Source organism: Maniola hyperantus, chromosome 2, assembly GCF_902806685.2.
Source record: "Maniola hyperantus chromosome 2, iAphHyp1.2, whole genome shotgun sequence".
NCBI lineage: Eukaryota > Metazoa > Arthropoda > Insecta > Lepidoptera > Nymphalidae > Maniola > Maniola hyperantus.
The window spans coordinates 15,801,634-15,829,320 of NC_048537.1; the positions used below are offsets into that span (position 1 = coordinate 15,801,634).

At 37.0% G+C, this 27,687-nt stretch overlaps 4 protein-coding genes across 4 annotated transcripts; all 4 read right to left on the reverse strand.

Moving 5' to 3' along the window:
- Positions 1–4,348: 4,348 nt before the first annotated feature.
- LOC117990410 (uncharacterized) lies at positions 4,349–5,664 on the reverse strand. The gene is made up of 2 exons (XM_034977850.2): positions 5,551–5,664; positions 4,349–5,154 (listed from the first exon to the last, which is right to left on the reverse strand). Exons 1-2 carry the CDS (start codon positions 5,615–5,617, stop codon positions 4,349–4,351), a joined length of 873 nt encoding a protein of 290 aa, XP_034833741.1. The 5' UTR covers positions 5,618–5,664.
- Positions 5,665–8,941: 3,277 nt separating this feature from the next.
- Positions 8,942–10,730, reverse strand: LOC117990420 (RNA-binding protein FUS-like). Its single transcript, XM_034977862.2, has 2 exons — positions 10,635–10,730; positions 8,942–9,462 (listed from the first exon to the last, which is right to left on the reverse strand). The coding sequence occupies exons 1-2, from the start codon at positions 10,705–10,707 to the stop codon at positions 8,942–8,944; spliced, it is 594 nt and encodes a 197-aa protein (XP_034833753.2). The 5' UTR covers positions 10,708–10,730.
- Positions 10,731–13,738: 3,008 nt separating this feature from the next.
- Positions 13,739–15,285, reverse strand: LOC138404412 (uncharacterized). The gene is made up of 2 exons (XM_069508225.1): positions 15,202–15,285; positions 13,739–14,710 (listed from the first exon to the last, which is right to left on the reverse strand). Exons 1-2 carry the CDS (start codon positions 15,269–15,271, stop codon positions 14,193–14,195), a joined length of 588 nt encoding a protein of 195 aa, XP_069364326.1. The 5' UTR covers positions 15,272–15,285; the 3' UTR covers positions 13,739–14,192.
- Positions 15,286–24,400: 9,115 nt separating this feature from the next.
- LOC117991072 (34 kDa spicule matrix protein-like) lies at positions 24,401–25,884 on the reverse strand. The gene is made up of 2 exons (XM_034978620.2): positions 25,775–25,884; positions 24,401–24,814 (listed from the first exon to the last, which is right to left on the reverse strand). Exons 1-2 carry the CDS (start codon positions 25,830–25,832, stop codon positions 24,441–24,443), a joined length of 432 nt encoding a protein of 143 aa, XP_034834511.1. The 5' UTR covers positions 25,833–25,884; the 3' UTR covers positions 24,401–24,440.
- Between the last annotated feature and the right edge of the window lie 1,803 nt (positions 25,885–27,687).

A 27,687-nucleotide genomic window follows, 5' to 3' on the forward strand; every position in this document is an offset into this window, starting at 1 on the left:
TTATTGAACAAACAAAATGGCACCGACATTGGTGCTGCACCAACGCAACCTCAGTGACGTCTGGATTTCAAATGGGTCATGCATTAGAATCTAAGAGGTGGCGATGATTTATTTGGTTTCTAAACCGTGAAAAATTTTGTTCGCTCGACCACATCTTGTCATTTATATCGATGCTCTAATGATTACTAGTAGGAAGGTATTTTTACTAGTTAATTGACTTTTATATTTTCATATCATTATATTGTAAAGCTTGTTTAAATTATCAAACGAACTGTTATAAATTTATAATTAATAACTATTTAAGTACTGTCAAAAAAATATTGTAATCTTATTTGGCCTTATTTTCAGTCTGTTATTAAGTATGTAAAATTATATTGTATGTATCGCTGTTGATTGCATATTAACGAATAAAATAAATAAAATAAATAAAATAATATTAAATAGGCGCCGATGAACTGAATTTAAATATATTCTTAAGCGAACAAAATATAAACAACGTTTATATGAAGTAGACTAAGTAATTTCTAGTTAGGCAAATGCCTAGTATACTGAGAGAAACTCAGCAAGTTCTAGTTGTGCACTAAATAAGGTACCTATAAGTTCCTACCCGAAGATTTCAGTGCTAGCAAGAACTAAAAATAATCATCTCCTTTCAGGGTGATATTTCATAGGAAGGTATTTTCGTACTAGGGTGGTAGTTTCTTGACTAATCAAATATTACGCTCTTGGTAAACGTAAGAATGTTCCCATTTCTAATCACTTGTAAAATTATACCGGAACCATACATAAAATATATTTTAGACATGAGTATGTGCAAGAGCTGCTTGAGTAAAAATTGATACATAATTATATACCTACAATTATAATTTTTAAATCAAAAAAATAAATAGAGAACTTAAAGAGGAATATTTTTATAGTATTAACTTATCTCTATCTAGTTATTAAAAACAATGTTGTTAGATGAATTTCGCGATTTATTGTAGAATGGTCCATAGCATAGTTGCATAATGATCTAGAGGTGGGTGACAGGAGTGCAGGTCGCCTGCGCATCGTGTACACAGTGAAAGGCGTCGCGGAAGCGGAGGCGGAAGCGGAGCAAATATTTATAATGAAGAATTTTAGAAGTGATGCCTTTTCAGGCATCTTATGTTGAACATAAACTATTAGGTTTAGCAGAGTCAGCTTTATTCGAGCGGGATGTCTTAAAATCCTTGCTTTGTGGTCTACAGGCGATTATTATTAATTTCAGCCGTTAGTCATTTAACATTTCTCAATGGACCAAGTTACATCAAGTCCGGACGCTTGTTTTTTCCTTAATTTTATATTATGGAACCGTAACGTGAACGTTATACTGCCAACCAGAAAAGGAATCAATCATTCAATCAGCCTGTTTACCTCCACTGTTGGACATAGACCTTCCCAAGAGCGCGCCACCTCACACGATCCTCCGCCTGCCTCATCCACCCACTTCCCGCTACTAAAAGGAATGATGCCTTCGAAATGTGGTGCTGGATACAGCTCAACATTTTCTGGACGGAGCATAAGACCAACGTCTCGATTTTAAACACATTGAAAATCAAGATGCGGCTATCATCATCGCTCTGCGGCGGATGCTTGAGTACTTCGGTCACATTGCTACGAAAAACGCGAGTAGCATAGAGAAACTGTTGGTCACTAGTAAGATCAGAGGAAAGAGACCCCGCGGACGAAGCCCGAGACGTTGGTCCGACCAGATACGAGAAGCGGTCGATACATCATTCTGCAATACCTTCCATACGACCTCCAACAGGGAGAAATGGCGTAACATCGTGAAGAAGATGCAATTTTTCGAGAAAACCACAATCCTCAAAATTGAGGGACCGATGCGAGAAGTTCATTAAAAATAAAAATAACGATCGCTTTTCTTATGTAGCGTGCAGCAGGTATAAACTTAGCACAAGAAATTGTTACTCAACGTACGTGTTTACTACCAAGCTATTAACATTAGCTCCAACGTCCATATAAGTTGGTTCAGCGTAGTCCGTTAACCGCCGTACTCAGAGTCGCTAATCGTTACTTAAGATTGAGTTAAAACGAGACAGGTTTAAGTGAGAGATATATAGCTCTGTCTAGTTTTAACTAAACTTGAGTAACGATTAAGTGACTCTGAGTACGGCTGTAAGACATGTTCAACTGTATTTTTAGGGTTTCGTATCTCAAAAGGAATAATAAACCCTTATAAGATCACTTCGTTGTACTTATGTCTGTTCGTCTGTCGTGTCTGTCAAGAAAACCTATAGGGTGAAGCCTGTTGACCTAGAATCATGAAGTTTGGCAGGTAGGTAGGTCTTATAGCACAAGTAAAGGAATAAATCCAAAACCCGTGTTTTTGTAGTTACATCACAAAAAAAAACCGGCCAAGTGCGAGTCAGGCTCGCGCAATGAGGGTTCCGTACTACAGTCGTATTTTTCGACATTTTGCACGACTATTCAAAAACTATGATGCATAAAAATAAATAAAAATCTGTTTTAGAATGTACAGGTGAAGACCTTTCATATGATACCCCACTTGATATAGTCACTCACTTCGAAAGTTGAAAATACTAATTATTAGTTCATGACCACAATTTATTTTTTGTGTGATTTAACCCTAAATTTGCGGTTTTCAGATTTTTCCCCAAATGTCAGCTATAAGATCTACCTACCTGCCAAATTTCATGATTCTAGGTCAACGGGAAGTAGGTTCCCTGTAGGTTTCTTGACAGACAAACAGACAACAATGTGATCCTATAAGGGTTCCGTTTTTCCTTTTGAGGTACGGAACCCTAAAAATACCAAAATGTGTTCGTGAACTAATAATTATTAGTATTTTCAATTTTCAAAGTAAGATAACTATAAAAAGTCGGAATATCATATGAAAGGGCTTTACCTGTAAATTATATAATAGATTTTTATTTATTTTTATGCATAATAGTTTTTGATTTATCTTGCAAAATGTCAAAAAAATACTCGAGTACGGAACACTCGGTGCGCGAGTCTGACTCGCACTTCTCCAGATTTTTTAAGTATGACGCGTTTTTATCCGAATTTTCTAACAAATTCTTGGCCAAACTAATTCTATGACCAAGGTAGCTGCCAGCTCTAGGGTCCCCGGTTGACTCGATAACCCTTTTTGAAATTTCCTCAAAAAGAGCTCGAGGCTCACACGGCCCAAGGTCTCCACACCAAAAGGCACGAATATTGAAGCTCCCATCGAGGTTTTCATATTTGCGCCTCTTGGCCTGTTCGGCGCTGGTGGCCGCTGCACACGCCATAGAGGAGGTCGCCTGAATGTGGGGTACAGCTGAACTGAAGCGTATGAATATAAATATCATTTGGACCATAATTTGCTTTTATATTATCGTAAGGCGTAGGTAAGTAAATGGAAAATCTTCGTTTATATTATTAACTGACCAGCTTACGCCCGCGTCTTTTCCCTCGTGGATTACACAAATTTCAAACCCCTATTTTACCCGCTTTAGGGTTTTTAAAAATCATTTCTTAGCGGATGTCTTCGTCCTAACAGCTACCTGCATGCCAAATTGCAGCTCGATACGTTCAGTAGTTTGAGTTGTGTCACTCAGCTTTTCCTTGTGTAGGTATTTAGATACTGGCTTTTATCTTGATTATTAGATTAGATCCTATACTCGTAATAAATAAGTTTTAATGACCACGATTAATTTATATTATTAAAGTTAATTTTACTGTACAAAAATCATATTAATCACGTATTAATTATTCATTTTGAAAAGTAGAACAATAAGTACCAAATTTTCATGATTTTTCTAGAAGTAATTTAATAATGCTATAAACTAAGAACAAAAACAAAACAAATAAATAATTTTACTACAGTCTTTTATTAAAATATATCTAAAATATTTACAAAAATATAATTTCATTATATTTTTTTCAAATTTACCAATAATATAAGATAGGTAGGTACATGTACACATAACATAATATATTATATTACATCATTTGGTACAGCATACAAATTAAAAAAGACACTGAGATAAGTGTGTACTTATGACAATCATCTCGACATCTTTTTTATTATATTGAAACTTTTTAAAAGTATCAATAACTAGATGACGCCCGCGACTTCGTCCGCGTGGATTTAGGTTTTAAAAATCCTGTGGGAACTCTTCAATTTTCCGGGATAAAAAGTAGCCTATGTCCTTCCCCGGGATGTAAGCTATCTCTTTATCAAATTTCGTCAAAATCGGTTGAACGGTTGAGCCGTGAAAAGCTAGCAGACAGACAGACAGACACACTTTCGCATTTATAATATTAGTATGGATAATTATATTCCTACAAAGGAGCTCACTTCTCAATAATTATTATTATTGTTATAATCAGAGTTAATGGTATGAGAATGGGCGGACTGAACTCCGTTTATATTGCTCGCTCCGCTTTGCTGGTACGACTCCCCATCCTGCTGAACCGAATGGGCCACACTAGCTCTATACCCCGGGAAGTTATGGGACGCAGCGACTGACGTACCAAAGTTATTAAACCCACGACCTTGAGCTACGGATACAGTTGAACCAAATCCATCATTTTGAGCAGACGATACAGATGATTCGTAGCCCAAACCATCACTGACAGTTGCAACCGCAGAATCGTAGCCTAAACCTCGCCCATCCGCTGTTGACACGGCTGTGTGATACCTCCCTAAACCGTTGACAGACGATACGGCTGTTCCACGGCCACTGACCGAGGATACGGCAGATGCGAATCCGTTATGACTGTGAGCGGAGGATACCGCTGATCCGAAATTCCCGAAGTTTTGTGCCGAGGATACAGCCGATCCGAACCTTCCGAAACCATTGTTATATATCGTCGCTGAGTTTTGCTGACCGTTGTTACGAGTATAATATGGATAGTAAGGTGCTTGAGTGTATCTTATGGGATAGGATGGCGCTGCATTAGCGTAGCCTACACCTCTTGCGAAGGTGTTCCCGTCGTTGGAGCCAAAGCCAGATCCGTAAGAAGTCGCGTCTCCGCTCTGGAACGATGTACCGATCCCCGAGGAGTGGCGGATCCCACCGATGTCACTGGCGAAGCCACTTCCGAAGCCAAATGCTATGTTTGGTCCGCGGTCCACACGAAATGTGACGCCGGGTGGAATATTATCTGGAAATAAATGTTTTAAAGTTGATTAAGTCGTTTATAGAGCAACTTTCCATCATCGGCTATACCCAAGCAAAAAATCACGTTGCTCCGTTGCGACGTGATTGAAGGACAAACAAACACACTTTCGCATTTAAAATAAGGGTACTGAATAATATGAGACAAGCACAGAACAAACAAATACTAACTAAGTTGATTACCACTTCCGTATATTGTCCGCGGAGGACAAAAATGGAACACAGAACTGCATTGCATAACGCACACGATAGACTTAATAGTACGGCGAAACACCGTAGTTAACTTAAAGATGAGGGACTTTTGTCCTCCGCGGACAATAGTCCCTCGTGTCCTAGACCCTATAAGTGTACTTTTAGACGTTACAGTTTAAAATAAACTTACCATATACAACCGGTCCAGCTTTAGCAAAAGCGATGGCATATAAGACAACTAAATATTTGGCTATCATTTTGTTACTAAAATATGATATCAGGTACAATCAAATATGATTTGAGCTTTCGCCGAGCAATGGTAAGTTGTGAATCATTTCTCCGATCTTATATACTAGGAAGACACCTCCCACTTAAATCAGTGGGTCAAAAAAAACATCTAAGGCATTGACATCCGTTTTATTTTACGGTAAAATTTTATCTTCATGATAACTCCTTGTGAAATAAATACATGTAGCTATCTATCTATGCGTCAGTATAAGCTGTGATAGCCTAGTGGGGAAGACGTCACTCAGTCTCCTATTCGAGAAGTCGGTGGTTCGATCCCGGGCATTCACCTCTAACTTTTTGGAGTTATATGCATTTTAGGCATTTAAATATCGCATCCTTCAACCGTAAAGGAAAGCATCGTGAGGAAATCTGCATGCCTGAGAGTTCTATATAATGTTATCTAAGGCGTGTAAGGTCTGCAAATCCGCACTGGGCCAGTATAGCCTAAATCCTTCTCATTAGAGACCCGTTCTCAGTAGTGATCCGGCGATAAGTTGATCGTGACGATACATCAGTATAATATTAAATCTCTTTAGTATGATTAATAAAAATCGAGAATACGCCACATAAGTAGATAGTGCTAATTTATGTGTAGAACAAGATCATAAATCGTTTGGAATTGAATTTGATGCGATCTATTTTAAATTTGAGAACATATTTACGATTCGCCATGGATTAATAGGATTTATATACTTAGCTATATTTTACCGGAAACGCTCTTTTAGTCTACAGTGTGAATAATTTGGAAATATAAATCATTATAAAGGAAAAAGGCTTTTTGTTTTAGGCTACCTAGCACATTTTCGTGCATGATGATAAAGTAGCAATTATTCTAATTATTCATTTAAATAAGATTAATTACCATGTACTTACTTTTTAAAACAATAAATAGTAAAGTAAAAAACCGGCCAAGTGCGAGTCAGGCTCGCGCAAAGAGGGTTCCGTTCTACAGTCGTATTTTATCAACATTTTGCAGGATAATTCAAAAACTATGATACATAAAAATAAATAAAAATCTGTTTTAGAATGCACAGGTGAAGACCTTTCATATGATACCCTACTTGATATAGTTATCTTACTTAGAAAATTTAAAATACTAATTATTAGTTCATGACCACAATTTTTTTTTGTGTGATGTAAGCCTAAATTCACGGTTTTCAGATTTTTCTCCAAATGTCAGCTATAAGATCTACCTACCTGCCAAATTTCATGATTCTAGGTCAACGGGAAGTACCCTGTAGGTTTCTTGACAGACAGACAGACAGACAGACAACAAAGTGATCCTATAAGGGTTCCGTTTTTCCTTTTGAGGTACGGAACCCTAAAAAAAGTAAAAGTAGTCTATGTCCTTCCCCGGGATGCAAGCTATCTCTGTACCAAATTTCGCCAAAATCGGTTGAACGGTTGCGCCGTGAAAAACTAGCAGACAGACAGACAGACACACTTTCGCATTTATAATATTAGTATGGAAGTATGAATTTAATGTTTGTATGTTACTCATCACATCGTTCATCTGATTGAGTTGAAACTTTGTAAGACATTCCCGTGTCATTGGGGCCAGTGTGTGGCCCTTTCCTAGTTTAGGGGTCAGGATTCCAAAGAAATTAACTGTTCTGAGTTTATAAAATAAAGGAAATTCTAAATACTAAATACAGTTTCTATTGGTACTTGCGTTCTAACAGTGGCGTCCACAAACTTTTAAGCCAGGGTAGGCATTAGTTAGGTAGGAACCTGTTTACTGGCAGGTCATAATGAAAACTATGCATTGAGATATTACAACGGGGGTACGCAGTGCATTTATGCCTCTATGACCTGCACGCCACTGCGTTCTAATATAGTTCCATCCACCATAGGCGACGTGCGAGTGGCATTGCTTATTAAATTAGGTAGGTATGCTGGGTATAAACTAGTTATTAATAAATAACTTCCGCTCTTGGAACATCTTTATGCTAGAAGGTGAATAAACCAATAAAACATAACTCACTCACGTTTTATATGTTATAAAAACCTAATGAATGGCTAAAATCACTACATAATTAGGTATAACATAAGATTTTTTATTAAATTAATAGAAGAACATTTCGTTCACCGTTAATTAATACAAATATTTAGATCATTAAGAATTCAAGTAAATAATAACATGTTTCATCCTGACTATCAATAATTATAACGGGCAAGTTTTTACCAACTTAAAACTTTTTTTTATAACATTTCTTATGTTTGTCATTAACTAAATTATAATTGTACTTATATCTTAATTATTAATAATATTAGGTATGTGTGTAATTTTTAGGAAAATTAAGTTAATAATTACGGCTACTAAAATTTTACGAGAAATATCACGGTTGCCTATCATGCCTTATTTGGTGACAGAAGGGCTGGCTCATTTTTTCTGCAAAGGATCAGCGTGGCTATGATTTAGCGTGGAAACGCAGCCAGCATTCTTGGCACCATTCCACCTGGGCATGATTTGTACACTATTAAGATTAGGCTATTTGCCAAACCTCGTTTGTAATACGCATTGCTATAATGTGGAATGCCCTTCGGGCTTCCGTTTTCCCTGCTAGCTAAAATATTGGTACCTTCAGAAGAAGTGTGACAGTGACAAGGCACCTTCTAGGCAGGCGTGCGCCATATAAGGCTGCAACATTAATTCATCTTCTATCTATCTACATATATAAAATTCAAAGTCCTGACTGACTGACTGACATATATATCAACGCACAGCCTAAACCACTGGTCCTAGAGACATGAAATTTTGAGGGTGTGTTCTTTGTAAAGAGTAGGTATCCACTAAGAAAGGATTTTTCGAAATTCTACCCCTAAGTGGGTTAAATAGGGGATAAAAGTTTGTATGAAAGTCCGTCATTTTTCAAGCTATTTGCATGAAAATTGGTATTTGGGTTTTCGGTCACAAATAAAGAAATACGTGTTCCAGGGTTTTTGGAAATTCATCCCCCACCTCGATTTTCTAAATTCCACCCGAGCGAAGCTGGGGCGGGTCAGCTAGTTATCTACTATTTGGTGTGATTGCAGTCAAGAGCAAGTACTTATACTTAGTATGTACTTAGTAGTCTTGAATTTATTAAGTTTCTGAACTCTACATTAGTTTGTGCTGTGGTGTCAAATGTGTATTCTAGGATAATAGTAAAGCATTCTTTGGTAAAAAATAGGTTGTTTTAAAGGATTTAGTGCAAATCATCCAAAAGTGCCTATCCTATAATAAAAGTCTTTTTATTAATTATTGCAAATTTTTATTCATAAATATCATAAATAACATTAAATTAAATAATTCAGTCCTTGCTTTTAGCCGATCTACTGTAATCACCATAGTCTTCAAATGAGTCATCGTTATTTCCAAACGGTCTTTGGAAACCATATCCTCCACCTCCATTTCCTGACTGTCCTCCATAATAGTTCCCATTAAATTGGTTATTATAGGAACCATAACCATTGCCAAAGTAACCTGGTCTCTTATGACCGTTGTATCCTCCTTTATTTGGGTATCCTCCATTATACTGGTAGTTGTTTGGGTGACTTGAACTGCCGAAGCCGCCGCCCCCAGCACTTGCGGATGATTGAGATTGACTGATGCCAATATTTATCGGTGGGTAAGGGTAAAAACCTCCTTGTTGTCCACCGTATCCTCCTTGTTGACCACCGTATCCTCCTTGCTGACTGTATCCTTGTTGATGGCCACCATATCCTCCTTGGTGATTATCGTACCCTCCTTGGTGTCCACCACATATGCCGAGTTTGAGACATAGTTTGCCTTGTAAAGTCCTTGTTACTCTAGTTTTGATTGCTTGATTTTCTGCAAATAATTAAAAATTTATTGCGATGTAAGTATGTAAAGGTACGATAAGAAAATGACTATTAATTATATAAATTTTTAGCACATTACAGTCTTATTTAACTAGAAATTCAACAAAGCAAGTTTATGATCAATAAACTAGATTTGTTATGAGGTGTGATATTTTTCATAGTGACTCCACTCCAAAGATATTTGAAAGTACAATAGTGTAAAAAATAAGTAAGGTTAATATTCGATAAAAGAAAACTGCTTTGCATAAATATAATGGAGATTCGTATAACTTCCAATTAGGTGAATATGAAATACAATTTATTTTATTATTTTTAACGCCCACATACGTTACTTTGTTAAATTACATGCTATTTTATATAATACTAGCTTATGCCCGCGACTTCGTCCGCGTGGACTACACAAATTATAAACCACTATGTATATAGATATAGAATAATGTTAATTGCAAAATTTCGCGATTCCAACTTCAAAACTGACAGACTTTCATACAAACTTCAAACTCCTATTTTACCCGTTTAGGGGTTGAATTTTGCAAAATCCTTTCTTAGCGGACGCCTACGTCATAATAACTATCTGCATGCCGAATTTCAGCGCGATCCGTCCAGTAGTTTCACCTGTGCGTTGATAGATCAGTCAGTCAGTCAGTCAGTCAGTCAGTCAGTCAGTCACCTTTTCCTTTTATATATATAGACATAGTTATTATTTAAGTAGGTGGGTAGCATTCCAATTAAAACATAGCCTTTTAAGTATATTTGCAACACCATAAAATTATATAATGTTAATAAATGTTGAAAAATATTTGTTTGTTTTGGGTTAACCAAAAGGTGTATTTTTTTTCATTATTATACAAACTTAACTTACAAAAGACATTTAGACAGTTTATTAAATTTACTTCTGTAGTCAAAAAGATTTGTTTTTATACAGGTAGCAGATACGAAAAATTCCGGTACTTAGTTGTTACTTATTATATCACGTAGGCATAAAACCACAAAATTACATCAAAACCAAAACAAACAAAAAATAAGTGCGATTTTTTGGCAATTTATCTAACGGTATGAACCATAGAGATCGAGAAACCTTCGATAAAATCAAAGACTATAAAACTATATGGAATCGATAAAGTAAAAAAAAAGTAATAAATATTGTTGGTAAATTACTACCTTCGCTGAGGGCAGGGCTCCATCCCGTAAAGACTATGGTAAAAAAGTAGGCCAATAGATGTAACTTAGCCATGTTTATAGCAGTTCCGTTAGGCAGGTATTTGCACTATGTTGAATTTCGCGGGTCAAATAAGTTTTATAGTATAACCTGCGAGGTCATCTCCCACATTTTAGGCCGACCGCACGGTTGATACGAGTTTTGTAAAGCACGCAGATTTGAATCTGTTACGCATCTTTGAGCATTGCTTAGAAAAAAGTGGTGACCGATCAATTATTCACAAAGAACAAATAAAGTTTCATTCCACAAACAACGTTTGGCAAAGTTAGGATACATTTAATCATCAATCAAAAAAAATGTTCTACAGTTAATACACTTGCCAACACAAATTTTACCAGACAAATTGTCATTTCAAAAAATTTTATTTGACAAACAATTGATTTTTAATCGTGTTAATTAGTAAAACAACATAATATTAAGTACATTGCATATTTTTTTGATAAAATGCCCTCCTCCCATAAATTAAGTTTATGATAGGTATTATAGGAAAAAACAAGAAGAACAAGAAGAAGAAGAAGAAGGAAGAACAAGGAATGCAAGAGCGAGCGAAGCAAGCTCGCGAGACGGGGCACTCCTACTCGAATGGGTTAGGTTAAAAGTTCGTTCGTTGTTCGTGGTTATTTCTATTTAAACCACCCAGAAAAAGGAACCCTCCGTCTGCCCGCACCGGGTTAGCGCGGGGGCTGTGCGGGGCATTCCCTCCCCAATTGCCATCTCGATATTTCGCGTACTACAAGTACATCCTACTTACTTACTCGTAATATATTTATTTATTTATTATAAATAATTATTACTTAAATTATTATTAATATTAATTATTATTAATTTATTTATTACTAGCCGATCCCCGCGGCTTCGCCCGCGTAGATTTAGGTTTTTAAAGATCCCGTATAGCCTATGTCACTCAGGAATAATGTAGCTTTCTACTGGTGAAAGAATTTTTAAAATCGGTTCAGTAGTTCTAAAGATTACCCCCTACAAACAAACTTAACGACATTACCTCTTTATATAATATACAACGGGCCGTGCAGCAGAAATCGTAATATTTTAATTTCGCCATAACTTCAAAACCAAACGTCCAATTTTAATCATTCAAAGACCAAATATTATCTCCATAAACTGTTCTTAGTGATGAAATCATTTATTTTGATAAGGATTAATAGCATGAGTAAAATAAACGCGTTTAAATGTAGTCCAAAAAAAATTCAAGATTTTTAAATAAAAAAATGGTTGCTGTGCCTCACTCGACATAGATGGGTATAGTGTGTCGCGGACTTTTTTGTAGATATTTATAAGATCTACAATTAATTAGAACATTTTATGGTTCTATCTTTTATAGTTTAGGCAGCGTACGCAAAATAAGTAACTTTTCTGGTTGATTTTTTACACCTTGTGTCCGAAAAACCCAAATATCTTACGGAACCCTATTTTTTTCCAAAATAAAATATAGCCTATGTTACTCGTGGATAATGTAGCTTTCGAATGGTGAAAGAATTTTTAAAATCGGTCCAGTAGTTTTTGAGCCTATTCAGTACAAACAAACAAACAAACAAACAAACAAACAAACAAACAAACAAACAAACAAAGTTTTCCTCTTTATAATATTAGTGTAGATTACTTAAATTTCACGATACTTAAATTCATACAATAAAGTTTCCAAAGTGTGGGCAGCCTTAAATTTCGTCCGTTGAGCCTTATTAGAATTTCTCACGGAAGTTATTGTTCCGATTTCGTTAATAATAGCCTAATATGGTGTTAGGAAGTACAATGTAGGAAGCGCGTTGATGTCTTTTGTTCAATGAAATCGTTATGCAAATTATGATTTATCTAATAGTCAAAAGTAATCAAATCATTTCGATCTTCCTTGTTTTACTCATAATACCATCCTTCTTTGACTTCATCCGAATTTTTAATAAACATCTGCTTAATATTCTATTCCCTATTTCTCATCATCACTTAGTAATAATTTTAGGGTTCCGTACTTCAAAAGTGTAAAAGAGCCCTTATAGGATCACTTCGTTGTCTGTCTGTCTGTCCGTCCGTCTGTCGTGTCTGTCAAGAAAACCTATATGGTACTTCCCGTTAACCTAGGATCATTAGAATCATGTTTGGCAGATAGGTAGGTTTCATAGCACAACTATAGGAAAAAATCCGAAAACCATGAATTTGTGGTTACATCACAAAAATATTAAAATGTGTTGTGAACTAATAATTATTATTTTCAACTTTCAAAGTAAGATTACTTACTATACCAAGTGGGATATCATAATGAAAGGGTAGGCCATAATATTATACAGGGTGGCCGGGGATGTGACGTCTAAAAGAAAAATTTAAATACCATAAATGTTGAGGGGTATCCAAATCACCCCTATGTATGTTCAGCGATTTTTAGTAGTTTAGGAGATATGAATTTTTTAATGATTTTTTTCATAATTTTCATCCATCACTGGTTTTTATTTTTTTCTCTTTCTGTAAAACGTTTTTGGATATTTTTTTTCGTGGTAATTAGTAAACATAAACTCAACTATTGTCTAAAAAATTGCGGTTTACCTAGGCATTATGGAACATGACAAAATTTTTATCGAAAGTTCAAAATTATTGTTCGAGCGCAGTAGTTACAAAACTTCAAGACTTGAAAAAAAAAAAATGGCGCTAATGGCATCTAAGTATTTTCACAAACTTTTATGGACCTACCACTTCAGAAATAAATAAAAAAAACCTTAACTTCATTTGGGTTTATTTGATGTAAATGGTCTCCAAAGTAAATGAGTGACTTTTTTAAATTCAAAATTAATCATAAAATTTGCTTTAAATTAGGAAAAATTCACAACAAATTAAAATGTACTTCATTAATTTAACTGTCTTTAGGGTTCCGTACCAGAAGGGTGCTAATGGGACCCTATTACTCAGCCTCCGCTGTCCGTCCGTCCATCCGTCGGTCTGTCTGTCAGCGGGCTGTATCTCTTAAACCGTAATAGGTAGAGAGTTGAAATTTTCACAGAATGTGTTATTTAGTAGGAATGTAAAATAAACCACAGTAGACATTATAATTTACGAGTATATTTAAATATAAACATATTTTACATAATAATTATTAATTAACAAAGTTTGGTAGCTTTTTTATTTATTTATTATTTTATAAAATAGTATAATTAAGTAAATATTATTTTTTATCTAATTACTATACACATTTTTTAAAAGCTAATGACAAGAATATAGTAAGTAGGTAGGATTTGCACTTTTGCACTTTTTAGAAAATTTCCTTGTCAAGTACGATCTTTGTATTATATACAAGGTATATTCTCAAGAAGGTAGCGTTGAAGACGCTAGAGGGTTTTGTTTAGTAGAGCGCACTTGAAAAGGCTTATGTCCAGCTGTGGACGCATGCAGCATGATGGATTGGATTGGATTTCCAATGTATTGACATGTTGTACAGTTCACTCTCTTTATACAAACACTAGACTTCCACAATCATATTTTAAATAGAGTACAGACCAATTTTATCTAGATTTACTAGCTCTAGCAATGGCTACTGCTACAGCATCCCCCGTTTCGCTCTGTGCATTGCTCACTGCTGTACTTTTTCCTTTGCACGTTGCACATGGAGGGTTACCGAGGTTACCCGGTGGGAATAGACCACCGTTACCCTGGCCAGCGTCCGCTATCCCAGCGTTACCATGACTAGCGTCAACCAGTGCAGCGTTACCCTGCCCATAACCAAATCCTGCGTTACCCTGTCCGTAGTTACCAGGTTGAACAAAGCCAGAGTTGCCAAAGCTACTTTGTCCGTTAATAAGGGTTCTTGGTTTGTACTCGTAGTCTCTGTAGTCTTCGCCGCTGTGGTGGTGGTGGTGATGATGATGGTGGCCTCGCCAGAATGGAGGTGGTGGTGGCCAGTGTGGTGGTGGAGGTGGTGGGGGTGGAGGAGGTGGAGGTGGTGGTGGTGGTGGCCATGCTGGTCCGTCTGCACCGCAGTGGTAATGCGGAGAGCGTTTTAGCCTCTGTATTATATGTCCATCTGAAAGTTAAACTTTCGTTAGAACGCTAAAATCTATATACTATATAAAAGGAAAAACTGCGACTAGTCCACGCGGACGTAGTCAAGGGAATAAGCTAGACTAATTTGATAAAAGTTAAGAAAATTATTAAAATTTTAACGAAGGGTGTTTGAAATTAAAATCTATAATTCTCTGATATAATAAAGCTCCTCTTATTTTTTGGTTTACAATAAGAAGACCTTACTATAATAAAAACAGATAATTAATAATAATAAATGCTTCAATAAAAAACTGTATTTTATTACAAAGTAAAAAATAAATGGGATTTATAAATGACATATTTATGATGACCTACATAAAGGTATGTAAATTTAGCTCCAATGCTGATTTTGTAACCTATGTAGTGCATGATGACTGATGTAAAGTAGTATATTCCACAAAAATACCTTTCTTGGAGGATCTATACCTATTAATGCTGAATTTCAGTATAAAATTAAACAAAACTACTTACGTCGTACACTAGCTGCGGAACTTTGTTCTAAAACAACAAATACCAAAACAACCAAACCAAGCCGTTTCATTTCGTTAGAGTGCGATCAAATCCTCCGTATGTTACAATTTTATACCAACCATCTATAAACATCAGTAAATTAACATGGAATACCACGAATCTGTACCTATACCAGACACAAGTGGTAATAAGTAGTGTAAACTCAACTAAAACGTGTGAATTATTACTTTTGATGCCATGATTTTGTGGTTTTCCTTATGTAATAGTTTTGTTTATTTATAAAGTTGTTACACGGATACACGATTCAGTAGCTAAAAACCCAGATCTTTATTTAAAAACTAGCGACCTGCACCGGCTTCGCATGGGTGCTTGAGAATAAAATATAGCCTTTGTCACTCAGGAAGAATGCAGCTTTCTAAGGGTGAAAGAATTTTCAAAATTGGTTTAGTAGTTCCAGAGATTACTTCCTACAAACAAACTTAAAAACGTTATCTCTTTCTAATATTAGTATAGATAGAAGTATATAGATAATAATTAGATAACAGAAAAATACCTATATTTTAATACCAGCAGTTGCCCGCGACTTTGTCCGCGTAAAATTTCTGGTTTCTCATGAGATCTGAAATTTTCCCCGCTGCAAAAGGCCTCACTTACCTACTCACTCAGCCATCACTTTAAGGCACGGAACCCCCAGAATACCTAAACGGCCAATTTTCATATCTCTAACTTTAAAAACATAGGATTTTATATAACATTTCAACCCTCATTTCACCCCCTTAGGGGGTGAATTTAGTTAGATCCTTTCTTAACTGACACCTACCCCCTAGAAAGAAACCGTCGTCGTTTCAAATTTTAAGTAAAAATAACAATAGTTAAAACTTTCCCCCCCTATTTTAACACCCTTAAGGGGGGAATTTCCCAAATTGACTTATGCAGATTTTTATTATTTAAAGCTTATAACCTGAATGTCGATAGTTTGTAGGCCTTGTAGAGATTTCGTGATTAGTCAGTGAGTGAGTGAATGAGTGAGTGAGTGAGTGAGTGAGTGAGTGAGTGAGTGAGTGAGTGAGTGAGTGAGTGAGTGAGTGAGTGGTATTTCTCTTTTATATTTATTTAGAAGATTTTGTATAAGCGCCACCACATAATACCTACCTATTATCGTAAAGACAATTTCATCATCATGATCAACTTATTGCCGGCCCACTACTGAGCACGGGTCTCGTCAATTAGAAGGCTGATCAAGTGCGAACTGGCAGACTTCATACACCTTTGATAACATTATGGAGAACTCTCAGGCATGAAGGTTCCCTCACGACGTTTTCCCTTACCGTTAAAACAAGTGATATATAATTGCTTAAAAAAAAAGTTTGAAGAAAAGTTTGAAGTACTTACATGCCTTTGATCGATCCCGGACCACTAGCTTCTAGTGATAGCCTAGAACGTCTTAATTACTAGGCTATCACGGAAAAAAGTTAACCTGCTATACATCTAATCTTAAACAAGGCATTCAGAACCAGTGGTAGATGCATCCGACTATTCGTTAGTACTTGTAAAAGTTTATACGAATAAAAAAGATTTTTGTTTTTTATTTTAAACAACTAGCTAGGATTAGTGCTTACAAACAGAACATAAATAAGTAGGTATAGTACGCGACAGGTCGTGATGGCAATGGGGTTCGAGGCGGGAGGACGCCCCACACATCTACACGTCACCCGCGCTTTCCAACACCGGGTTAGCACGAGGGCTGTGCGTGCGTTGATAGGTCAGTCAGTCAGTCAGCTTTTCCTTTTATATATTTAGTTAAAGAAACATACATAAATCCTGAAAAAATTAACTACTTTTAGGGTTCCGTACCTCAAAAGGAAAAACGGAACCCTTATAGGATCACTTTGTCTGTCTGTCTGTCTGTAAAGAAACCTATAGGGTACTTCCCGTTGATCTAGAATCATAAAATTTGGCTGAAAACCGTGAATTTGTGGTTAAATCACACAAAAAAAATTAAATTGTGGTCATGAACTAATAATTAGTATTTTCAATTACCAAAGTAATATAACTATATACATCGATGAACTATATTAAGTGGGGTATCATATGAAAGAGCTTCACCTGTGGATTCTAAAACAGATTTTCGTTTATTTGTATGAATCATAGTTTTTGATTTATCGTGCAAAATGTCGAAAAAATACGACTGTACTACGGAACACTCGGTGTGCGAGCCTGACTCTGTTTTCCTTAGGGGTTAAAAAAAGATGAGCTGATTTGTTCAAGATTTCAACAACAGATAGTGTCTCTCAGAGACACGGAGGTTCCTTCCAACATCAATTAATTATTTTTCAGAAAGACGTATGACGGTTAAGCAAAAATTCTTTACATAGAAGTACAACAGGATTTAATTAATAATCAGAATAGTTTCTCAAGTCATCTAAATATATAAAAGGAAAAGGTACTGACTGACTGACTGATGCATCAACGCACAGCTTAAACTACTGGACGGATCGTGCTGAAATTTACCATTATGATGTAGGCATCTGCTAAACATTACTAAACTTTCCCTGTGTAATATGTATATTAATATTATAAAAGATATTTGTTAGTTTGGTACCTATACTACGGAACTAATCATCCAATTTTGAAAATTCTTTCACTGATAGCTACCTACATTATCCCAAGGCACTTAATCCCAAACCACTGTCTAAGGCAATACATTTTATCACATGGAAAAAGCGCAAGCAAAAACTAGCATAATGTAAGTATAATATCATAGACGCACAGACCTACATAGTTTTGTTTCCTACGTGATAGTGTATCTCTAAAAAAAATATAGTACTTCGGTGTGTTTTCTTATTTGGTTTTAATAAATAAAAATCATATTATGTAAACAATTATTTATAGTTTCTTTATTTTCCTCCACTTAAAAATAGTATAACATAATATATATATATATATATTTTACTTACAATCTAAATATATAAAAGGAAAAGCTAGTTTATAATTATTAGCATAACCGCCTAAAACTATACAAACATAACTAGCTCTAAGATCAAGTAGGTACTTATAATATTATTTATCAGTGGTCTTCTGTGATTCCAATGATAAGTAGTACCTACTTGTATTTATTAACTTATCCTCCAATAGAAAGTGCAATGGCTGAACCACTGTGACTCTTCGCGTTACTTAAAGCATAACTACCCTTATCACAAGTGGCGCATGGGCCCGTTGAGCTGCTTGCAGACCTTGGGAAGCGAGGTTCAAAGCACTACAAGAGTGGACTGGACATTTTCGAGCCTGATGTACCGACATCCGTGGGAAGAGAACCTTCGGCTTCTGCTGGAGAGGTTCTTCCATTTGCGTTTGCGGCAACCAAGGTTTTACTCTCAGAGCTTCTAGAATTTTTGTAACCATGTCTTGAAGCACCAGAACTTGATTGACTGTCCTCCACCAGATAACCTTTGAGATCCTGCTTGACTTGCACTGAATCCTGCATTCAATTGACCTGATTGTTGTACTTGTTGTGCATCAGAAAATTCTTGTGGGCCTCCTTGATTTGAAGTTAAACCTGCATCCATTTTCCAGCTTGTTCTACTTGACCTAGATTACCAGAATAACTCGCTCCAGAACCGCTAGAAACCAGATCCATATTTGCCTCTATTGTTTCCAAAAGATGAGCTTTGAGAGTCACTAAATCCAGTGGAACGAATTTGTCCATTATCATCAAAAGCCTTGACTAGCACTGCCTCGGTTACCAAATTGTTTTCCATTTTGTTCAAAGTGATGGTTTCATCGTGGCTTTTACCATGTCTATGAATATCACCATTATTATCTAGGTGACCACCACCATAACCACTGTGGTTGTCAAATTCTCTTCCGACTCCATAACCACTATCGTGATTCTCAAATCCTCTGCTAGCTCCCCCTCTTTGGTAACCAGTTCCTGAAGATTGCCCATTATACTGGGAATCACTGAATCCAGTAGAACGAATTTGTCCATTATCACCAAAGCCTTGGCCAGCTCTGCCTTGGGTCACCAAATTGTTTTTCATTTCGTTCAAAGTAATTGGATTCATCGTTACTTTACCATGTCTATGAATATCATCGTTATGATCCGGGTGAGCACCTCCATAGCCACCGTGGGTCTCAAATTCTCGTTTGACCCCATAACCACCACCACCGTGACGTCCTCCTCTTTGGTAACTAGTTCCTGAAGACTGTCCATTAAACTTGGAATCACTAAAACCAGAGGAATGAATTTGTCCGATATCAGCAAAGCCTTGGTCACCACTGCCTTGATTACTAAATTGTTTTCTATTTTGTTCAAAGTGATTGGATTCATCGTTGCTTTTACCATGTCTATGAATATCGTCCTGATGATTTGGGTGACCACCACCATAACTGCCGTGGTTCTCGAATTCTCGTCTGACTCCATAACTACCGCCACCGGACTCTCGAATCCTCTGCTAACTCCTCCTCTTTGGTACCAGATCCTGAGATTGACCATTGTGCTGTGCAAATTGATTACTTGAATCAGATTTTCCATCAAAGCCTGATCCAGCGTTAAATTGGCCAGACTGTCCGTTAAAGCCTGCTAAGGCCATTATTTGATGTTTGCAAATTATGTTGTTCTGATTGACTTTCAAATCAGTGATGCTGTTTCCAGCAGAATTGTCATCCGTTAAAGATTCGGAGCCAATGTCACCACGGTTTTCCACTGTCGCTTAAGCTCTTTGAAGACTCGTGCTGACTAGATAGCCTTCGATATCCAGCTGATTCACGTGGTTTCCCACCGAAACCTGAATTAATGCTACGTTGTCCTGACTCTCTGTTAAAGTCTACTGATTTGAATTGGCCCTGATGATCCACCACGCCCAGCTGATGCACCTCCAGCTGATACTTTATCAACCCCTGTAGCACCAGCATTTTTACGTGATTGGCTTTCGCATTCTTCTGATCTACTTTCGGATACACCACTTCCTATATCCAATCCAGAGGATTAACATTATACTGTCCTTCACTTGAACTACCGAAATTATTTGATGCTCCACCATATTTATTCTCATAGGATCCGTCGCTGTGACTTCCGGAGCCATCGTTATTTGAGTGGCTACCAAATCTTGACTTGATTTTGACCTGGCCTCCTTCATCTGAAGTAACTGGTCCAGTCCCAGGAAGAAGCTATGGAGAATGCTTCGCTAATCACTGGAGCAGCACTCTGTGCAGATGCCTGCAGCACCACTAAATACTCCTTGGGGTGCACCATCTAGTCCTTTGCTACTCCGCTCCAGTTTTGTGTGTGATAAACTATTGCTGGGTGGAGGAGGTCCATGTGGTGGTGGGCGTGGTTGGGCGATGTCCATCGTGGTGGTAACTGAGCCGTAGTGTGGAGATCTCGCTATTCGTTTGAGTGTTGCATCTGAAATCACAAACGTCAAATTTATTTTGAGACTAGATTCATAGATTTTTAAGATGAACACAGGAAATCTATACTATAGTATAAATGCCGAAATGTGTCTGTTTATTTGTTTGTCTTTCATGCCCTGACTAAGCAACCGATTGACTTAATTTTTGGCATAGAGATAGTTAAAAGGACGGAGAGTAACATAGGCTACTTTTCAACCCGGAAATGAAAGAGTTCCCGCAGGATTTTAAAAAATCCACGCGGAAAAAGTCCCTTGCATCAGCTAAGTTGTTATTAATATTGTCGTTTTGTAAGAATTGTTATGAGTGACTCTTTAAGGAACGAAGCCTCAATAGCTGAACCGGTAAAGGAGTGGACTGAAAACCGAAAGGTCGACGGTTCAAACCCCGCCCGTTGCACTATTGTCGTACCTACTCCTAGCACAAGCCTGACGCTTAGTTGGAGAGGAAAGGGGAATATTAGTCATTTTAAGTTGGCTAATATATTTTTTTTTGTTGTATATTTCAGCTTCGATTTGTAATATATGGATGACAAATGTTACTCAACAAATAAAATTAATTAAATTAAATAGATAACAAGTGGAACTATAAGTACCTTGTGTCCTATGAACTGCAGAGTGTGTTGAGAGAACACAAATTCCTAAAACTAAAGCTATAGACCGGTTCATGTCGTTACTATATTCTGAAACTATTCCACTAAATCTTGTCGTTTTATACCCAGTCATATTTGAATGTGATAAAATCTATATTCTTAGAACTGTAACCAAGTGCGAGTCGTCGCGTCGTCAACAAATTCATAATACAAATAACAAAATATAATGAACGTGGTATATTCGCGCGAAAATTTATTTATTTATTTATTTTTATTATTCATGTACCAAAAATTGTAGTTACAAAGTAAAAATAAATTAAGTTACATCGGAAATGCTTATCTCTAAACAGAGATTTCTTCCAGCTTCCCATTCAAGGTTGTGAGTAAGGCGTATCAAGACGTGGAATAGGGCTACGGTACTAGAATCTAATAAACTACATAAATATCTTATAATAAATACCCAAATCAACTTATATACAATAATAATACTTATCATAAATAATTATATACATAATATATGAAAAATATAAATACATATAATATATACTTATTTGCTTTTAGTTGTGGTTTAAAAAAGTCTCCAGATCTATAAAGACTAGAGAAATGATATAAACTCGCACCGGTTACGTAATTCGTCATTACTTAAGTAAGTACATAATGTGCTAATTTAATTTAACATGAAACTGATCAAATATTTTGCTTTGCTTCCATAACACCGTCTACTCGCGGAATTTGGCCTGTGCCAGGCTAGATTTTTTTAATTCGATGGCAAGTTACGACGTCTGCCTATTCTGAGGTCGGGGGTTCGATCCTGCGTCTCTAACTTTTGAAGTCATGTGCGTTTTAAGCAATTATCAATGAGTGATTTCCATTATATATAATATCTCACGCCGCCGGGCTTTACTCACGTGTTTAGTCGACGTAAGCTCGACTACTTAGTTTCAAAAAATTGCTATTAAGTAATAGAAGACTATCTAATATTAGATTTTGAAAGTCATCAAGTTCTACAAGCATATAGAAGTCAGAACTGACAAGTGACAATGAGGTGGTGCGGACAGAACATCTTCTCCATAACATTAATTGCTTCGTGTTACAGTAAGTGGCAGAAAATATTGTACATTGACCTTTAGAAAGAGATAGCGATATCCTAGAGCGTTGTCTCTGTCATTGAGACCGGCAAAACAGCTCATAGGTATGAGTGACAGAGACAACGCTCTACAAAGCCGAAATCTCATTCTAAAGGTCGATGTGCAATATTTCTTGTCGGCTACCGTACTTGGTAGGTGCTATTGCACGGGTTTTGCCTCGTCGAAATTCTATGGAGGATTTACCTATCATGTGTCCACGACACGTCTGTTTCTTGAAACTTTTCTTAGTATAAACAACATCTCAGTTTTTCTTCTTTGGCAGACATCACATGTGTTTACCCAATGCTTTATAGCCATACATACAGGGTGTAACCAGAACGCTGGCAAAAACGAAGACAGGTGATAGTACTCATGATTACTGATGATTTTAGCATTTAAACTACCGTGAGTGATTTCCATTCTAAATAATATCTGTCCCGGCTGTACTCACGTGTGTAGTCGACGTTAGCCCGACTAGTTTCGAACCCATACGGGGTCCTTTTTCAAGGGAGTCCGTTCGCGCACGCGCCGCGGTTTTGACTGGGTTATTACTGATGATACACAAAAATAACGCAAAAATACTTATATACTTATTAAAACACCCTATAATTTTGGAAAAGTTTACAATAATATTACAAAAAAAACATCTAACTGGCGCTAGAGGTAAACGAACGTAAGGAACGAGCGTAAGTAAGCCACTCGGAGTCAATACCGCGTCGTAGGCGGGGCATTGACCCGAGTTTTGTACGCTATACATTACGGGTTTCAAAAATACTAAATCACTAAAACTACAAAATGGGGCAAATGGTTATTGGTATTGGGTTGTGTTTCGGTAATATAACAATAACGCTAAGTTTTTGCTAGCGTTCTGGTTACAAAGTTAAGTAATTGGAACTACATACCTGTACCTATGTAGTTCCAATTACTTATTCCCAAAAAAAAATCTCTTAAAAATTAATAATGCCTTGGATTTAACTTTCAACCAAGTGTCTCTAAGATCATCATTAAAAATATATATTTTGGTAGACATGTAAGACAAACCATATTTTTAAGTACCTAGGTATATTATTTACAGTATTTAAAAAAAAAGCGCAATCGCCGAGTTTCTTGCTTGTTTTTCTTGGTATTCCAAACCAGTGGTAGATTCACTTGACGATTCAAAAGTAGGTACGTATACTTGAAAGAAAGAGAGAAAGAAAAAAAGAAAAAAAACGTTAATTTCTTAAATTGTGCCACACATTACATGTTATAGGTAACTAAGAGTTGGTTATCCCGGTGCTTCCTCCACTTGAGCATTAAGCTGGAATAAACTGGCACAAGGCAAAACAGGTTGCAGTTCAGCATAATGCTTATACACAATATAGTACGATTCGAACGTAAATGCGCCCCTTAAGTTTGCGCACGACGTTGCGCAGAACTCACATTTAGGGTGTCAGAGGTCGGGGAGGTAGCGGGGAGGGTAACAGCGCACGTCTCGCTCCTACATTCCCGCCAGTTCCTTGATGCGTCTCTCTCTTGCTATACGTGTCTTGTTTGTTTGTACAGTTGGAACCTACCGCCGCCCGTTAAGTGATTTTCTCAAGTGTACCAAGCGCAAGATCGCAAAGCTAGCTTCACGAGCATACAGCGCTAATTTTCAGCCGGGACCCTGAACCGGGTGACGGCACGGAACTATAGCAAATACTTTTTGAAACTTTTTCATTTTTATTTCTATTACATGTTATATACCATCCTAACCCTTGCCATAGGCTCTTTCAGGGCCTAACCTGGGTGTATGAGACAATTTTTTATTTTTATTAAGGTGGGTAAGATAAGAAGAAAATATATTGAAAAATGGAACTGATTTATTCATTTTAACACCATTCATACTTATAATATTGTGCTGCAACTAAATTCAACCATAAATATTGTAATATAACTCTGGATAAATAAAATAAATAAAAATAAATAAATAAAAATATTTTAACAAACAAACAAATAAATAATCTCAATGGCATAGGAGTAAGGTATTCCAATGAACTAGAATTATAATATGTACAAAATTAACAAAGGAAAAGAAGACTCAAAATCATACTTAAAAAATATTTAATACGAATTAATTTTCAAAATCAACAGTTCACAAAAACGTCTTTCAAGCGGCACACTTTCTGTTCACTACTTCCCACCAAACGCACCAGAATTGGCACTAGCTCTTCCACCGCCCCCGCCGCCACGCCCTGCACTAATACTAACACTCTTCGCAATGTTGATAGAGCCCCCTGTCTCGGGAAACCACCTCCGAAGCCTCCTTGCTGACCGAACCCTCCTTGACGGCCGAATCCTCCTTGATGACCGAATCCTCTAGGTTGTTGGAAGCCCGGTCCGCCGAATCCTCCAGGCCTGCCGAATCCTCCAGGCCCACCGAATCCTGGTCTGCCAAACCCTCCTGCTCCAGCACGTGCCGAAGCTCCTGCGAACTGAGGTGATCGCTCCACTCGGAATGCTAAAAAAATGGAGATCGTTTTATATATAAACTACTAGCTGATACCCGCAACTTCATCCGCGTGGAATTAGGTTTTCCGTGGGAACTCTTTGATTTTCCGGGATAAAATGTAGCCTATGTCACTCTCCAGGTCTTTATCTATACCTATGCAAAAATCACGTCAATCCGTTGCACCGTTACGACATGATTGAAGGACAAATCAACAAACCAATTAACCAACAAACAAAGACACTTTCACATTTATAATAAGGATATCGTTTCACGGCCCATCCCCTAAGCCGATTTTAACGAAAAATAACTGCCATCCCGACGACGCAGTCTAAATTTTTTATTCCGATGAATCAAAGAGTTCTCGCAGGATTTTTGAAAACCTAAACCCGCGTGGATGACGTCGCGTGCATCATTTCCCATATTCCCATAAAAGATTTTGCTTTAACGATACGATTAAAAGACACATAGATATTCCTGTGTTCATTGAGCTCGCAGGGATTAGTCGGGATGATGGCATGGATTAACGCTGGTTCCCTAGGAACGGAGATGAGCGGTAACGCAACTTGCGTTGACACATTGGCCCCGTGTCATATCAGGAAGACAGCATCAAGAAAGGGAGCTGCAGCAGAAACAGCTGAAAACGGCAAGCGACGCAAGTAAGCCTCTCTTATCGAGAGTTACATTTTTGTTCCGTTTGCCGTGGAAACCCTGGCGCCATGGAGTCTTAGTGCTAAAAAAAAATTTACGAGACATTTCACCGCGATTAATAGCCTCATCTGGTGACAGAAGGGCCGGCTCATTTTTTGCGCAACGGGTCAGCCTGGCTGTCCAGCGCGGAAATGCAGCCAGTATTCTTGGCACCATTCCACGCGGGCATGATTTGTATAGTAATTAGATAAGGCTAGCTTAAAGATTTATTGTAATATTTTCATTTAAAAAAAATTGCTTAAAGTTACAAAATTTACCAACCTGCGTCACACACAGCTACTAAAACTGCTAAAGCAATAATCAAATGTAGTCGGGCCATTGTTACTTCCTACCAATTTACAACAGAACACTGCAGCCATAACTTAAATGGTTTCATTTTATATCACAGCTGGACCACTTAGCTGCACAGTGATTATTAGTAGAACAAACATAGTTATTTGTACATTCATAGTATTTCCCAGTAGGTACCTAAACGACGAAAATAATAATCTGCATATTTTGAAGGCGATATAGAGTTGTATCCATGCTAATATTATAAATGCGAAATTGTGTTTGTCTGTCTGTCTGTCTGTCTATCTGCTAGCCTTTCACGGCTGTCCGATCCGTTCAAGATAGCTTACATCCAGGGAAGGACATAGGCTACTTTTTATCCCGGAAAGTCAAAAAGTTCCCACGGGATTTTAAAAAACTTTTATCCACGCGGACGAAGTCGCGGGCATCGTCTAGTTATTAATAAAAGAAAAAAGTGACTGACTGACAGACTGATCTATCAACGCACAGATCAAACTACTGGACGGATCGGACTGAAATTTACCATGCAGATAGCTATTATGAAGCAGGCATCTGCTAAGAAAGGGGTTTTTGAAAATTAAACCCTAAGGGGGGGAAATAGGGTTTGAAATTTGTGTAGTCCACGCGAACGAAGTCGCGAGCATAAGCTAGTTTAAAATATTTTAAGAATTGTTTGTGGTATAAATGATAAGCGTTTTCCAAAAATAGCTAGACAGCTAACTGATGATTTAATGTTTGGTGAAGTCATTACTGAGGTCAGTAACTGATGAATCTGATTATTGAGGCCAAATCTGAACGACGTCCATGGTACAGGTGACGCCAAACTTTGACGTTCTCGTGTATATAAACACTATCTAAAATGTCAGAACCCTTCTATGTAATTACACATTATTAAATATATTATCCTACAATTAAAACATCAATATTACTCATAATATTATTGTGTATATTTATTATTCATCTATCACTATTATATATGAATATGTATATATATTATGTATATATAGTACCTGTGTATATCTTTATCTATATTATTATTACGGCATTTCTGGCCTATTAATATACATATTACTTATATTATAATTATCTTTATGTTCCCTAACAACTTACGTACACCTTAAACCCAGTTTTCACTAGCCCTTAAATCCTCTTCAACCTAGTTGCCTGGTAGAGATCGCTTCACAGCGATAAGGCCGCTGATTGTATGTTCTTCTTTACATGTTTCTTTTTGTGTCTTTTCTTTTTTGGTGTACAATAAAGAATATTAAACTAAACTAAACTAAACGTTCTTGTTTACGCGCGCCTGTAGGTAGGTACAATATTAACAAAAAGCCCTTTGCCCTGACTCAGGGGATCTTTACTCGTGTAGCCCCGTCCCACAAGGAAATAGGAATACCTAGGTACTCGGGACGAGCGTGGGATGTGCACACGTGGGACATATGCTGTATGTATTACTGATTCGTCTTGAGTTTAGACTCGAAACAGTGAATTCTACAGAGCTTGTATTAATTTTGATGCCAATTTGACCTGGGTGAAGTGTTCGTGTTCGACGATCTCTACAACTTTGTGAACTTTTGAACTTTCCCCTTGCGAAAAGAGATTTTACTGATTTATTTATAACTGTCAAAGTGAAGAGTTTCTGTTTGACAGTTGTCCTTTAGTGAAATGACCAGTAAAGGTCCAGTAATTCTCCTGCTGTGATAAAAACTCAGCAGTTTTGTATGAAGATTGCGTTATTATGACTGCAATATTGGAGAAGAGGCCGGTCCGCAGTAAATTCTACCGCCACGTCAATACACTCATCTGGAAATCATACCTACAAAGACAGTGTATTTTTTGCACATAATATAGATATCAATATACGAGTACCTAAATCGGTAGCT

Coding starts and splice junctions, on each gene's coding strand:
- LOC117990410 (XM_034977850.2), bottom strand. CDS start 5,617: ATGATAGCCAAATATTTAGTTGTCTTATATGCCATCGCTTTTGCTAAA. Junction 5,155..5,550: donor AGCTGGACCGGTTGTATATG/GTAAGTTTATTT, acceptor ATTTATTTCCAG/ATAATATTCCACCCGGCGTC.
- LOC117990420 (XM_034977862.2), bottom strand. CDS start 10,707: ATGGCTAAGTTACATCTATTGGCCTACTTTTTTACCATAGTCTTTACG. Junction 9,463..10,634: donor GAGCCCTGCCCTCAGCGAAG/GTAGTAATTTAC, acceptor AATTATTTGCAG/AAAATCAAGCAATCAAAACT.
- LOC138404412 (XM_069508225.1), bottom strand. CDS start 15,271: ATGAAACGGCTTGGTTTGGTTGTTTTGGTATTTGTTGTTTTAGAACAA. Junction 14,711..15,201: donor TTCCGCAGCTAGTGTACGAC/GTAAGTAGTTTT, acceptor TTTAACTTTCAG/ATGGACATATAATACAGAGG.
- LOC117991072 (XM_034978620.2), bottom strand. CDS start 25,832: ATGGCCCGACTACATTTGATTATTGCTTTAGCAGTTTTAGTAGCTGTG. Junction 24,815..25,774: donor AGTAGCTGTGTGTGACGCAG/GTTGGTAAATTT, acceptor CCATTTTTTTAG/CATTCCGAGTGGAGCGATCA.